This window comes from Callionymus lyra, chromosome 6 (genome assembly GCF_982586985.1).
Source record: "Callionymus lyra chromosome 6, fCalLyr1.hap1.1, whole genome shotgun sequence".
NCBI lineage: Eukaryota > Metazoa > Chordata > Actinopteri > Syngnathiformes > Callionymidae > Callionymus > Callionymus lyra.
In genome coordinates, this window is record NC_141823.1 from 21,965,893 (window position 1) to 21,979,366 (window position 13,474).

Genomic DNA, 13,474 nt, shown 5'->3' on the forward strand with positions numbered 1-13,474 from the left:
GACACTATGTCAATAATATTTGTTTAATAATCCTGAAGATGGTATGAGAGATTTCTCATCTTTGTCATATCATTAGAATTCACTTGTATGATTTTTGTTAGTATAGTATATAAAGTAGTAGTTTGATCCATGAGGCATCAATAAAAAAAAAAACAAGTTTACCCGTTATCTTTAAAAAAAAAAAGATTCACACTCGATAATAGGAGGGTTTAATCCTAATGCTCTATTTGTTATTGCCTTCCCTTCTATTTTCACAAAGATGTATAATCTTGAAAACTAAAAAAAAGCATAATCTAGCATAATTTGTCAAACAAAATTGAATTAATTTCTGAGCTAAAATGTTAAATGTTAATAACATTGCAGGTGTATTTTTTCTCGTAAGCTTCTTTATCCTTTCGAAACTGCACTTCGCATCTATGACCAGCAGGTGGCGTCGTTTTGCAGTCACAAACACCGGAACAGACATGGGTTCACCTTGGCTTCATGTTGCTGTTTATACCACGTTTCTCTATCCCTATATACGGACATTTTAAGCGTTAATTGAATGTCTCTCTAGAACTGCAGTGCTGTGTCTGCTCCAAAAGTACAGAATGAAGAAGGACGTACGAATACTTTTGCTGGGAGAACGTGAGTTGCTCGCACCGATAACTAGCAGCTTAGCAAACATTAGCTCCCACTGCTAACTTTACACTTGTAGCTTACACTTTGTTTATGTTTTCTCCCAATTGAAGTATCGATTATGTTAATATTATATTATAGCAATATCCTTTACACGAGGAAATAAAGCGCCACGTTTTTAAAACGATGAGCATTTCAAGAAAATCCACTGCAATGCTAACTTAGCTTCATGGAAAACAGCCGTAAATGTGTTTCAGTGTTGCGTTTTCGGAAAGTTCCAGAATGTATTTTTCTCAAAAAGATAACACAATTACAGACATTTAACTTGAAATGCTGACCTTTGACGTGGCACAAGTTCTTTTTTCTGACATGTAAATAATGAATTTCGTCGGTCTGTGTCATCTAAACGTTATACATGACACATGATTCCACTGAGTCATGTGTAGTTGCCACAAGCTATTCATTTCAAGCACATGCCTGTACCATCATGTTGTGCAAGGTTAGGCAATGAAGAACACAGTCTATTTTGGTGTGTATGTTTACCAAGGAAAGTAATCTATAACTTTCCATCTTTCTTCCAAACAGCCAAGGTGGGGAAGACCTCACTCATCATGTCATTGGTGGGAGAAGAGTTCCCAGAACAGGTCAGTTGTCAGCAACATTCTCTATCTTCTCTATCAGCAGTTTGTCTGTATCAGCTGTTTTGTACAAATGGATGCATCTTTGTTGACAGCTATTTTTGTAAATTGTGGACTAATGAATAAAGATTTTCTATTTCTATTTCTTTCTATTTCTAAGGCTCAGAGACGGGTTTGTATATCAAATTAATTTGTAAGAGGCTGGATTTGTTAACTATAAATATGTGTGAAATTAATTTTCCAACACAAAGTCATACATGTAGTAAAGCCCTTATGTCTGTGGCTAAAATGTGATTGATATTTTAAGTTAAAGGTTTCAATGTACGTGTAGCTGGCAGTTGGTAATATTTATTAAGCTAGTAGTAGTTTCTTTGATCAGTTTTTACCTAATACTCATCTTCTATTTCTACTTGCATTCGTTTGTATGCATATGAACAGAAAACCTGTGTCATGTCCTGTTGGCTGATGTTTCAGAGAGAAGGCTGACGCTTGTGCTGCAAAACTATTATCTTTCATTTCCATTTAGCGTGTTGAACATTGCCATCATTTCATGCCTAAACTATAACAAACTTTTTAATCCTTGTAAGGTTCCATCGAGAGCTGAGGAAATCACCATCCCAGCGGATGTAACCCCAGAGAAGGTCCCTACTCACATTGTAGATTACTCAGGTGAATTTTCTAGCCATTTTCTCTTATTTTTGACAAAAATCGAATTAAATAATAGCCCAAAGTTTTAAAGGTTGTGCTGAAATCTATGATGGCTTGTTACTTTTTCCTCAACAGAAAATGATCAGAGTGATGAGGTCTTGAGAGATGAAATAGTCAAGGTGAGCACAGTGACATAGTTTGAGCTCTAATCGCTGTCAGTAATAATCTTATCAATTACTAATAATAATCTTTTACGTGAGCGTACGTGCAAAATTTGCCGGTTTAAACGTCAAAGCTTGTCTCTAACCTTTGACCAACTCTTACAGGCCAACGTGGTTTGTGTCGTTTATGATGTCACCAATGAGGAAACGATAGACAAGGTAAGACTTTTTATTATAGATTCATTCTCCAGTCAAATGTAAATAATTTTAAAGAAAAGGATATACTTTGTTTTTTTTAGATCAAAACCAAATGGATTCCTTTAGTGAACGGAAATGCAGAGAAAGGAAACAAGTAGGTGTCAACAAACGTGGACTTTTTGGGGAAATCACATCTATTTGATCTCTGATTCATGCATTTCCTCATTTTAGAGTTCCTATAATCCTTGTGGGAAACAAGTCTGATCTACGATCGGGAAGTTCAATGGAGACCATACTTCCTATAATGAACCAGTTTTCTGAAATTGAGACCTGTGTGGAGGTGAGGTTTAACCTTTTTTTCTACCAGACTTCATCAAACTGTTGAAGTTAATATTATTTATTTAGAAATGGTAATATAAGCTTTTACAGTTTTTGCTACGAAGGCTTGCAGATTGTAGATATTGGGTTCAACACTGTCTCAGCACCATGTGTATTTCAAGTTTTAACAACTAAGTTTTCATGCAGCTTTACCCTTTATCAACTATAACTAGACAGACTCCCCATAGATTATCCAAATGTTCAATGACAATGGCTGTCTCTCATTCAAGTGTTCTGCAAAGAACCTAAAGAATATATCGGAGTTGTTCTATTACGCCCAGAAGGCAGTTCTGCACCCGACTGCCCCTCTATATGATCCAGAGGACAAACAGGTGAGCTGTTTTCAACAAAACCCACTGTCCATATAGTCATGTTCTAGAAACCATGTTCCTTGTTTTCTCTCCACAGCTAAAACCACTGTGCGTCAGAGCTCTGAGCAGAATATTTTACATATCTGACCAAGACAACGACAGAATACTAAGTGATGCAGAACTGAATCGCTTTCAGGTCTGTTTCTGCACTTATCTGTGTAATGAGCATAATGATTTGACCTCAGAACGCTGTGATTAACAGAAATCATGTTTTGGAAATCCCTTGGCGCCGCAAGCGTTGGAGGATGTAAAAACGGTTGTTTGGAAGAACACCAGTGACGGCATCCAGGACAATGGACTGACTCTAAATGGTAAAAGTCTGAGCCAAATTCTCACGGATAATTTAAGTTTTTAATCACATTCCTCCATCATACATTCTGCTTTTCTATCATTGTTTTTTAGGTTTCCTATTTCTTAATACGCTATTTATCCAAAGGGGTCGACATGAAACGACATGGACAATCCTCCGAAAATTTGGCTATGATGACAACCTTGAGCTTGTTGATGATTATCTCTACCCAGAGTGAGTCCAATTACATATTCATCTACAGTAGAGCTGTGAATCTGTACTTGGAGAGTTTTCAGATGTCACTGCAAACATCCCTGTAATGGTTTCCTTTCATGGATTTGTTTAGTTTGTTTGTTTGATGTTTGACTTATTCTTTGCATTTTTTGCAAGGTAATACTGCATAATTACTATGGTTTTTACAACAGATTGCGTGTTCCTGTCGGCTGCACCACTGAGCTCAATCAACTTTGTCACCAATTCCTTCAACTGTTGTTTGCCAAGTATGATGAGGTGAGTAATGGGGTGAAATGGAAGAAGCCATCTTCCTTTTTCAATGTCAGTCTTCTTCTCTTCCGTGACTTGCTCAAACCCTCTTGTGTTTGCAGGATAAAGACGATGCACTCTCGGCCTCGGAGCTGAAGAACCTATTTCTTGTTTGTCCCTACATGCCGTGGAGGGAAGAGGTCTACACGACTGTCCAGACCACCGATGAAGGGTATATTTCAAAATGCGGCTTCTTTTGTCAGTGGACGTGAGTATTTTGAGTATTCTTCATTGCTTTACTGTTTTTGTACAAATCCACTGAATACACCTCTTTTCCTTTATAGGCTTTCTGCATACCTTGATATCCACCGTTGCCTCGAACACCTTGGATACTTGGGTTACCCGATCCTCTTGGAGCAGGATTCACTGACTACTGCAGTCACAGGTGCGTTTGTAGACACTTTAATTTGACATGGATGTGAACTTTTGATTTTGTTTTAAATAATTATATTCTTGTATTCAAATTATTTCACATCAGTAGCAACAATATAAGTCTTTAATACAAGTTTTGTGAAAACTGGGGACTCGTGTACAAAGAGCTGCCTGGATTTCTTATTATTTTTTAATAAATGGGCGTACACTCGAATGCAGAAAATGGTGCACGCACAAATATATCCGATTTACACAAAGATATACCTGTTAGGAAGCCTGTGCGTTTTCATGCATGAGTCCCCGACTATTTTGTAGGAAGATTATTTGTCAAAATCTTTTATACCACTGGGAGCTACACTATATTAACCTATATGCTCTTGTTCCTCATGTTTCCTGGGGATCCTAAAAGGTCTTAATAGGCATTAAATGTATGGATCGAGATTGGACCTTAATTTGCAAGTTCATATTTCAATTTTATTTTATTTTTTAATGTAAACAGATGATAAGTTAAATCAGATGTTTGTTTTATGTCTTAAAATATTAGGTAGAATTTTGCTAAATACATTTGTCCCTAAAGCTATTTGATTTATGTGGAGGTTTATCTGTTTTTTTTCATTTTGGCTGATAGTCGAATTGGTCTTACCGGTAAATGTAATTTCAAATGGTATTTAAAAAGTCTTAAAAGGTCTCGAATGTAACTTGTCTTACACTGTAGGATCAACTTGACAATAAGCAATTTTGTCTGATGTGATCAATACTACATTTTTCTTTTAACAACCCTGTTTAATTATGTGTGTTAAAAATATTTGAAGCAGCTTTAACTTATTGGGCTTATTTATTATTATTTTTTTACTTGACCTATTTCTTGCATCATTAAATCAATTCAAATCATGTTATTGTAGTACATAAAAAATAAAACAAATGTATTGATACATTTGATGGAAAGTCAATAGTCCACATCTGTAGATCAATTTTAGTAATAGCCCACCCCTTCACATCCAAAAAAAAAGGTTTTATAAATGTTGTCTGGGCTTGCAAAGAGTGTATTTCATGTTATACCATCTTGTGTGTTTCTTTGGAAAGTTTGTTGGGGTTTGAGCATTTGTTTTTCACACTAAAATATTTGTATTTTTGTAAAACACTGCATATAAACTGTACTAATATCAAGTGGTTAAAATGTAATCATTTTTGTTTCCACACCAGAGCTAACACGAAGTACAGACTTTCCTAGCGATTTAGCCAAAAATGTTTATATTTCTAGTGACTACAACAACATTGTGTTGAGCGTTCTTTTGCTTTTTTTTATGTATTTGCATTGTGTAGTGACACGAGAGAAAGAGTTGGATCTAGAGAAGCGCCAAACCCAGCGGTCGGTTTTCCTCTGCAAGGTCATCGGCCCACAAGGAACGGGCAAAACGGCTTTTCTTCATGAGTTTGTGGGACACAACATAGCCGTATGATACCATCTTACTCTTTGTTATCCACAACATATCCTGCCTGCTTTATTCTGATACCCTCTGTGACGGGTGCTGCTCTGATAACGCATTAACACATTTTTCTTTTGTTCTCCTCTGCAGAAAAAGACCAAACAGAGCAGTGCCTTCTCTCCCTACGCCATCAATTCAGTCCAAGTCGGCAATCAAGAAAAGTACCTTATTGTAAGTAGCTCCTCTCTAATGCTGGTGCTTAACTTCAAACCTTTGACCCAAACCAAATCCAGCTCTCCTCTCTTACTCTTGTAGCTCAATGAGGTAGATGTGGAAGCCGAGTTTCTGAAGGCTTCCGAGGCTTCCTGTGACGTGGCTTGTCTCATGTATGACATCAGTGACCCGCATTCCTTTGACTACTGTGCCAGTATATACAAGGTCAGACCCTTTTAAAAGTGTTTTTGGAGCCTGCGTTTTCACCATTATTTTCCTAATTCTTTCTTGTAGCAACATTACATGGAGAGCAAAATTCCATGTGTGCTTGTAGCCTCCAAAGTTGACCTTCCCGAGGTGAAGCAGCTTCATGGAATGAGTCCAGCAGAATTCTGTTATAAACACAGACTGCCAGCACCACTCCAGTTCTCCCTGACGCACGACTCCAACAAGAACATCTACACCAAGCTTGCCTGGGCGGCCATGTACCCGTAAGTTCTCGTCAGAAACGTTGTCCAAGGAAACTGGATAATCTGGAGCACTCCCTAATGTGTCGTCTAGAGAGGATCATTTTAATCTCCATGTAGGCTCATGTTAAGGCTGACTCATTATGGTGATTAATTGTGTGAGGCTGAACTTCTAGAGGCAGACATCCGTGGATTTCATTACATTTTCTAATTGCAACATGCATGTTTAAATCTTTAAATGCAATTATATATGGTCTAACCAAGCTTAACAAGTCCTGAGTTTACTATTGTGATTCAAACATGTAAGGTTGATAGATGCAAACCTTTGCATTTAAAAAAAAAAGATATATACTCTAGATGTAAACATCAAAAGTTAAAACAAAATATAAACATTAGGAGTTGCAGCAAAAATCTAATTATGACCACATCAAACTCGTACTGAAGGGTTAAACCCAAAGTCCAGCCACACTAGGAGACTTTCTTTTGGTCTCAGGTCGACTGTATTTTTTTTTTTTTTATCATTAATTAGTCTTTATGTTGTTTTTTATTCTACATATTTCTACCTGAGAAATGCTACTGTCGGTTTGGATGAAAATCCCTTATGGTGAAAGAAGTAAACGATACATTTTAAAATGTAAAACCTGCTGAGGATCCAACTTGTACGGTTTTTAAACGAATGATTCTTCTTCATATCATCAGACCTCCTGAGGGTTCATTCATGATTGTGTCATCTACTGACAATCATCAATACAAATGTGAGATAGTTTAAAGAAGCCCTTTAAACCAATTCAACCTCAAATGAATGCCTTCTGTTAAAATCCCAAGATTGCAGCAACATGCTATGTGGGTGTTCATTTCTAATGTAAAATGTTTTTATCCGCAGGCACTTGAACGGTTCGGACATGAGCGGCACATCTTTCTGGCTGAGGATGGCTCTGGGCTCCGCAGTTGCCGCAGTTCTGGGTTTTGCTATTTTCAGAGCTGTCTCCAAGCTGAAGTGATGTTCTTTCCCTTCCGAACCAAACCCTCTTTAAGTTCGGCCTTACAATCCTCTGCAGTCTGAGCTTGGCCTCCTTTTAGGGAGAATCCATACATTTTGGCAACAGCTGTCCACAACATTCCTTGTTATTCAATGACCTGATTTTCTGCCTTAGATTACGCAACAAGACCAGTGGGTAGCCTGCTGTCGTCAACAAAGAACTGATCAATCTTTCAAACAGGTGCTTGATCACAACTGGCGGTTGCTGTTATCAACCCTTCTTCCTCATGCCAAATGTATTCTTCTTAGTATTTCAGTGACATTCAAATGAACAGAGCAAAGATAAGCAAGACACAATTGAGAAGTGGAACTATTGATCTATGATAGCATGTTGATTGCATTTAAGAAGAAGTATCTGTTGATGATATATTTTATTGATCGAAATGTATTTTTTAAAAAGAAGTTAAAGAAAAAAGGTTTATGACTAAATCGTGGCATAAATCTGCATGAAAAATCCACTTTCATGTCAAAGAGCCGTTAGAATACGCAAGTAATACCTTTTAATTCAAAGAATGGGCAACATATTTTACGCTTGCCTGTACTTGCCTTGCATCTGTTGAAATTGAATGCTGGTACTATGAGACTGTTAAGAAAAAAAAGCTATGCTGCACAAAACAACCAACCTAACCGTCATATTGTCACTCATGTGACCTAATCATACTTGTTTTTTGACTGAACGTACATTCTGTCCGATGGAGCCAAACATGATTTAATTTTCAAATGAATGAATCTGTGTGCATTTATTTTCTTACTGTTTTTCTCTTCTGCATTTCTGTTCCAGTGTGGCTGATACAAGTGAGCCACCGCTGTTAAATGTGTTTTATAAAATTCTGTTTGAAAACCGTTTGATTATTGAAATTTTTGTGATATTCTCATAAATCCCAATTATTCTTGATACTGTTCTACAAACTCTTTATTTTTTGCAGAGCCTTGTGTTTTTATTGCCTTCATCTCTTTGAAAGGTTAGTTTAAGGATTAGATCAATGTTTTATGTATTAGAATACATTTGCAACACACGTTACTTATTGTTTTTTGATTGATTCTCAGCTGGTTTTGTCCAAAGAATCATCCGACTTGTGTAATTCTGCAAGTCGACACAAGATGGCGGTATATTCTCGCAGGTAAGACGCTTAAGTAGACACTTTCTTAAAACCAATAGTTTTTTATTCTGCCATTAGTTTTCATTGTTATGTCATAATACCGTAAGTGGTTTATTAATGAATACATGTCTTCATTCTAAATGATATGGTTAGTTAAATGGCAGTTGTTACTTTCACATCACTAAGTAACTGTCTAATGACTTACCTTTGCTTCTCATGTGTCCACACAAGTGAAGATAACTTCAAGATTCCACAGACACATGACATTTTAATCTCATTGGGGAGATTATTTTAACATAATGAGGCAAACATCAGAAGATTCTCCAGCTTTTTTTATTTATTGGTATAACTTTACAATTGTTGGTGTTAACGTAAATGTCTGAGGGATGCGTACATTATCCAAAATGAATAAATTATCAGTTTTAATATATACACTTCGTCAGATAGAAACAAAACAAACGCATCATCCAAGACCACAGGTAAAAACACTTTTGTGAGGCTTTAGAAAAATAATACGAAAACGTCCATTATTTACAAGGGAGTCCAAGGGTTGGTGTTTTTTTACTTTTTCTTTCCTGCCTTGGCTGCTGCCTTCTTGGGAGACCTCTTGGGCTTGGCTGCTTTCTTGACGGGCTTGGCCTTGGGCTTGACTGCCTTGACTTTCTTCGCAGGTGCCTTCTTGGCTTTGCTCGGGCTCGCCTTCTTCGCCACCTTTTTCACTTTCTTCGGCGCGGCTTTCTTGGCTTTCTCCGGGGTCTTGGCCACCTTCTTGGGCTTGGCGACCTTCTTGGCCTTGGCGGGCTTCGCCGCCTTCTTGGGTTTGGGAGCGACAGCCTTGACGGACTTCTTGGGCTCCTCGGCTTTGGTGAGCTTGAAGGATCCGGACGCGCCGACGCCTTTGATTTGGCGCAGCGTCCCGGCCGCCACCAGCCTCTTCAGGGCCATCTTGATCTGGGCGTCCGCGTTGTCGCCCACCTTGAAGTTCTTGCGCACGTACTTCTGGATGGACTGGCGGGACGAGCCGCTCCGGCTCACGTCGTGCACGATGGCCGCCTTGATCATGTCGCTGTATTTGGGATGAGAAGCCGCTTTCTTGGGCTTCGCCGTCTTCTTGGCTTTGGCTGGAGCTGCCGACGTCTCTGTCATATTGGCTGGTTTTTCGGAAAAAAAAGTGCAAAAACTCCTGAAAAAAAGCTGATCAAGTCAAAGCTGCTGCTTCACGTGGAGGAAACGCGTGGAAAAATAACACGTCCCACTCTTGACAAGTGATGAATAAGTTTGTCTTCTGTCCAAAAAAAAAAGTCTGGTCGTGACGTGAGGACAGAGGATCCCGCAAGTGTCTTACTCCACAGGCGCTCCAGCGAGCCTATGAAGCCTCTCCGCGGACGTGATTGAGAACAGCAACTGCCAGCAGCTGATCTAGCGGACTCCATGAAACTGGCGCTGTCCCGTTTGTGTTTCTTCCTCCTCCAACTTGTGCGAAATTCTCCAAAGGGGACCCCGATGTCGTCATCCGGGCACCGCGGTCCGACAGCGGGGACATCGGTCCTCCTCGGGACACACTTGTTCCGGTTCTGCGGCGTCGGATAACAACTTTTATTCCATAAAAACCGACCAGAAGTAGTGCGCGCCCCGAACGATTTTGCACCATTCGCGTTAAATTGACCCAAACCCGCGGAACCTTCGGCAAAAATTAGTCTCGCATATGAATATTGAATCTTCGCCTCGGTGACCACACGAGGTTCCGGTGACATCGAACCCCGTTTTCTCTTATAATACTTCGATACATTTTCGCAACTAACACAGTCCGGCCATAGAACTCGAGTGACGTTGTCGAGATTATTTACTGTTAAACCTGCTATAAACGTAATGTCATCGTCGGTAAATCACCGGGGATGCTCGTGACGGGGGTCTGCATAAACGTGGGGTTCGATCGCGGGGGTACTTTGGCCGTAGCCCGTGTTTTTTGGACTTAAATCGCCTGTTTCTTGGCAGTATGGCCGTCGCTCGCTCGAGCCTCAGACTCAGGAAAGTTGCCAGCGCACATGAAGATGTAAGGATCGTGACGGACGTTTTCCACGGTACCGGACATCGTGGTTCACAGTGAGGGGTGAAGGGATTTTGGGGGGGTGACCAGGTGTTGGTCCTGCAGCAGAACCAAAAGTCCCTTCAGTCCTTGGGCGCAGTGATGGCTTTTTCTTTTGTTCTGGAGCTGCGCATCAGAACCAGTCGGGAGGTTGACATGAGGTTCTGCTCGTTTTTTTTGACGAATCTCCTCGTGGTTCCGTGACAGCTTTCGCAACGTCCCAAATATAAAAAGCCTTCCTCAGAGAAATGTATTTTTTTTTTTATTCTATTTTAATAGTGTGCCTGGTGTCCCTCCCTGCAACGCCATTTTGATTTCACTGTGAAAGTCACATCCACTGTTACGTCCTTTAACCACTTTCTTTCCATTGTAGCAGCACCATTGTAACATCAATTTTTTAAAAATATACAGTATATTGTTTATGCATCACACCCTTAACAGACTTACATCGAGTGTAACCACACAAGTGAGACAAGGCTGGACCTCCATCCTTGTCTCACTTGTTTGATTCCTAGAATTATTTTTTAAGAAAAAACTCTATATTTATAGGTGAGAAACCAAAGTTCACCTGCGAGTTGTTTTTGTCTGCAGAGTTTAGTGGGTCACGGGGAATAAGGGGGTGACGTGGTGAAAAACTGTGAGCAGGGAGGGGGGGCGATATGGAGTTGGTGAAGGTTTTTTGTTTTTTTCTCAGCGACAGAGATGACGAGTTAGTCAAGACGAGAACGTAAAGATGGCTCTGTGGATAATCCAATATTCTTAATGTAATGACTGGGATTGGATGGAAAGGGAGAGTGTAGCCTCCTGCTCTTGGGGTGGATCATGGAGCACTTTTTTTTGTCATCTATCATCCGACGTCATGTCTTCTTGTTTTTGTGTCGTTGAGCGATGACGGGGATGAAGCCCAACAACACGTGCGGCCACTCCTCTCATCCACCGGTAGAGGGACCAGCCAGACCCGCTGGGGTGGTTTCCACCCTATGGAATTTAACTTGGTTGTCTAAGATTAGGGCACTGGATTTTTATTTAGGGCTGTACGCTTTTATATTTCCATCTTTTTTTTGAACCTCGACACATTGCTGATGTCTCACAAATGACATAAATTTCTTTTTAAATTTATTTTATCTGTACAGGGCATTTAGATATCAAACTATATCAATAAATATACAAATGTCTATCAACAGAATTATAGTTGTGCAAAAATTAAAAGATGTATTTAGATCAGGCCCCTGGTCGAGGGACCAGAACAGGTCCGTGAGACATTTTTTCTTTATTATTATACTTTATACTGCCTAAATGGTGTTTCATTTAAAAAAAAAAGATTTTCCCCAAAAAATAACATTAGCATGTGAACAAACTCTAAAAAAAATTCTTCATTCCATAATGCTAATAAAACAAACTCACACGTTGGAACAACTTCTCTACAAGCTAGGAGACACACATACAGGACACCATCATCCGCGTACAATCAAATAAATAGATGCAAACATCTTGTTGTAACCAGTCCAGAGCTCTTGCTGATTCAGTGTTATGATGAGAAGTATTTTTTCATGTACTTAATTGTATTTTTTTTGCAGGTCAATTAATGGTTACAGGTTAATGATTACTTTCATTTTCATCTATATGTTTTAGACTCCTTTACAGACATTTTAATTCAAATTATAACTCACAGCAAGTACAGGTAACACAGTTTAAAGCTGAAGCTAAAACTGAAAACAAACAGTTGAAATAGACCAAATTATAATTAATACCAATTTTAAGCTCTTGTTAATTGTATATTAAATTTGTCAAGTGTGCAATTTAAATCAGCAACAGTGTGTCCTGAGGGACTGACTAACCTGGTGCAGCACAGTCTTGGGAGTCACTGACTCAACTGTAATACAAAGCTATTGGCTCAGCATGTTTGTAGTATTGGCCTCATGGTAATAAACTGTAATGTAATAAACTTTGCAAGTAAAAAAAGTTAATTACTCTCCAGGCTGTGGTTAGCGTGCCTCTGGGCACACAGATTTGAGACTGACAAATGGTGAAATCAATATAGGCTATTTTGTTTTAATTCCTAATTTTTCTTGTTTTAATTCTCAATTAAATTATTGATCATTCTTTTTTTATAGATTAAGATTTATATTATTGTAGTTAAAAAAATGTTTTTTTGCAGTGTACACATACCATACATGCATTTTACAAATAAACTAAAGGGACAATAATACTGAATGAATAAAAAAGATTTAAAATCTAAATCCATATACGGCCAACTAGAGTTTCCCAAAAAGTGTAAATACTATCACAGATAAAAATATATTGCAAAACCAAGTATTGGATAAAATCTCCAGAGGGATTAATAAAGTTGATCTACTTCTACTACTAAATGTACAGTATATTTTGAAAATAACTTACTGTTTCATGTATTTTTGGTAGTATTATATTTCACATGTATATGCAGAGCTTTGCCTCATCATTCAGAGTCTTTTAACACTTACACCTCTAAATTTATCTGGTGCCAGTTTGTAATCTTAGCCACCTAAAACTGCCTTAAGTCTTGCAGGGCGTCTGGGCCGATGCATTGTGGGTAACTTCCAGCACCTTTAACTCCGGCCTTTGTCAGTTTGTGCAACATGATGACATTAGTCTTTCTTAAAAGCATTCCTTCTGATTAGCTCTGAATTTTGGAGTCATCAACCAGGTTAGATTAGATTTAATCTGATCCTTGTTTACTCTGCATGACTGCGAGGAAGTGGAATCTGAAGGTTTTGTGTATCTTTAGATAATCAATCTTGTTTCTGGAAAACTAATTATTTTGGATTCACAGGATATTTTTGCTACTTACCAAAGCAGGTTAATCTTAGTTCTCAACACTTATTGATGTTCAAAGAGGCTGAAGACATCATTTTGGGGACATAAACGTATTAGATAATTAAATTATGGT

The 13,474-nt window shown here is 38.6% G+C and overlaps 2 protein-coding genes across 2 annotated transcripts; one reads left to right on the forward strand and one right to left on the reverse strand.

Moving 5' to 3' along the window:
- Positions 1 to 459: 459 nt before the first annotated feature.
- Positions 460 to 8,257, forward strand: rhot2 (ras homolog family member T2). Its single transcript, XM_087794248.1, has 19 exons — positions 460 to 627; positions 1,204 to 1,262; positions 1,844 to 1,925; positions 2,040 to 2,083; positions 2,231 to 2,284; positions 2,365 to 2,417; positions 2,495 to 2,603; positions 2,872 to 2,973; positions 3,050 to 3,148; positions 3,215 to 3,323; positions 3,415 to 3,535; positions 3,727 to 3,811; positions 3,907 to 4,052; positions 4,129 to 4,229; positions 5,540 to 5,670; positions 5,794 to 5,874; positions 5,959 to 6,081; positions 6,151 to 6,347; positions 7,207 to 8,257. The coding sequence occupies exons 1-19, from the start codon at positions 591 to 593 to the stop codon at positions 7,322 to 7,324; spliced, it is 1,851 nt and encodes a 616-aa protein (XP_087650374.1). The 5' UTR covers positions 460 to 590; the 3' UTR covers positions 7,325 to 8,257.
- A 522-nt stretch (positions 8,258 to 8,779) lies between these two features.
- h1-0 (H1.0 linker histone) lies at positions 8,780 to 9,811 on the reverse strand. Its single transcript, XM_087794249.1, has one exon. The coding sequence runs from the start codon at positions 9,606 to 9,608 to the stop codon at positions 9,024 to 9,026; it is 585 nt and encodes a 194-aa protein (XP_087650375.1). The 5' UTR covers positions 9,609 to 9,811; the 3' UTR covers positions 8,780 to 9,023.
- Positions 9,812 to 13,474: the final 3,663 nt, after the last annotated feature.

What these genes read in the sequence shown, in the direction of transcription:
- rhot2 (XM_087794248.1), top strand. Translation starts at nt 591, where the DNA reads ATGAAGAAGGACGTACGAATACTTTTGCTGGGAGAAC. An exon ending in TGAGAGATGAAATAGTCAAG is followed by an intron (nt 2,084 to 2,230) that starts GTGAGCACAGTG and finishes CAACTCTTACAG; the next exon opens with GCCAACGTGGTTTGTGTCGT. An exon ending in CAGAACTGAATCGCTTTCAG is followed by an intron (nt 3,149 to 3,214) that starts GTCTGTTTCTGC and finishes TGTGATTAACAG; the next exon opens with AAATCATGTTTTGGAAATCC.
- h1-0 (XM_087794249.1), bottom strand. Translation starts at nt 9,608, where the DNA reads ATGACAGAGACGTCGGCAGCTCCAGCCAAAGCCAAGAAGACGGCGAAG.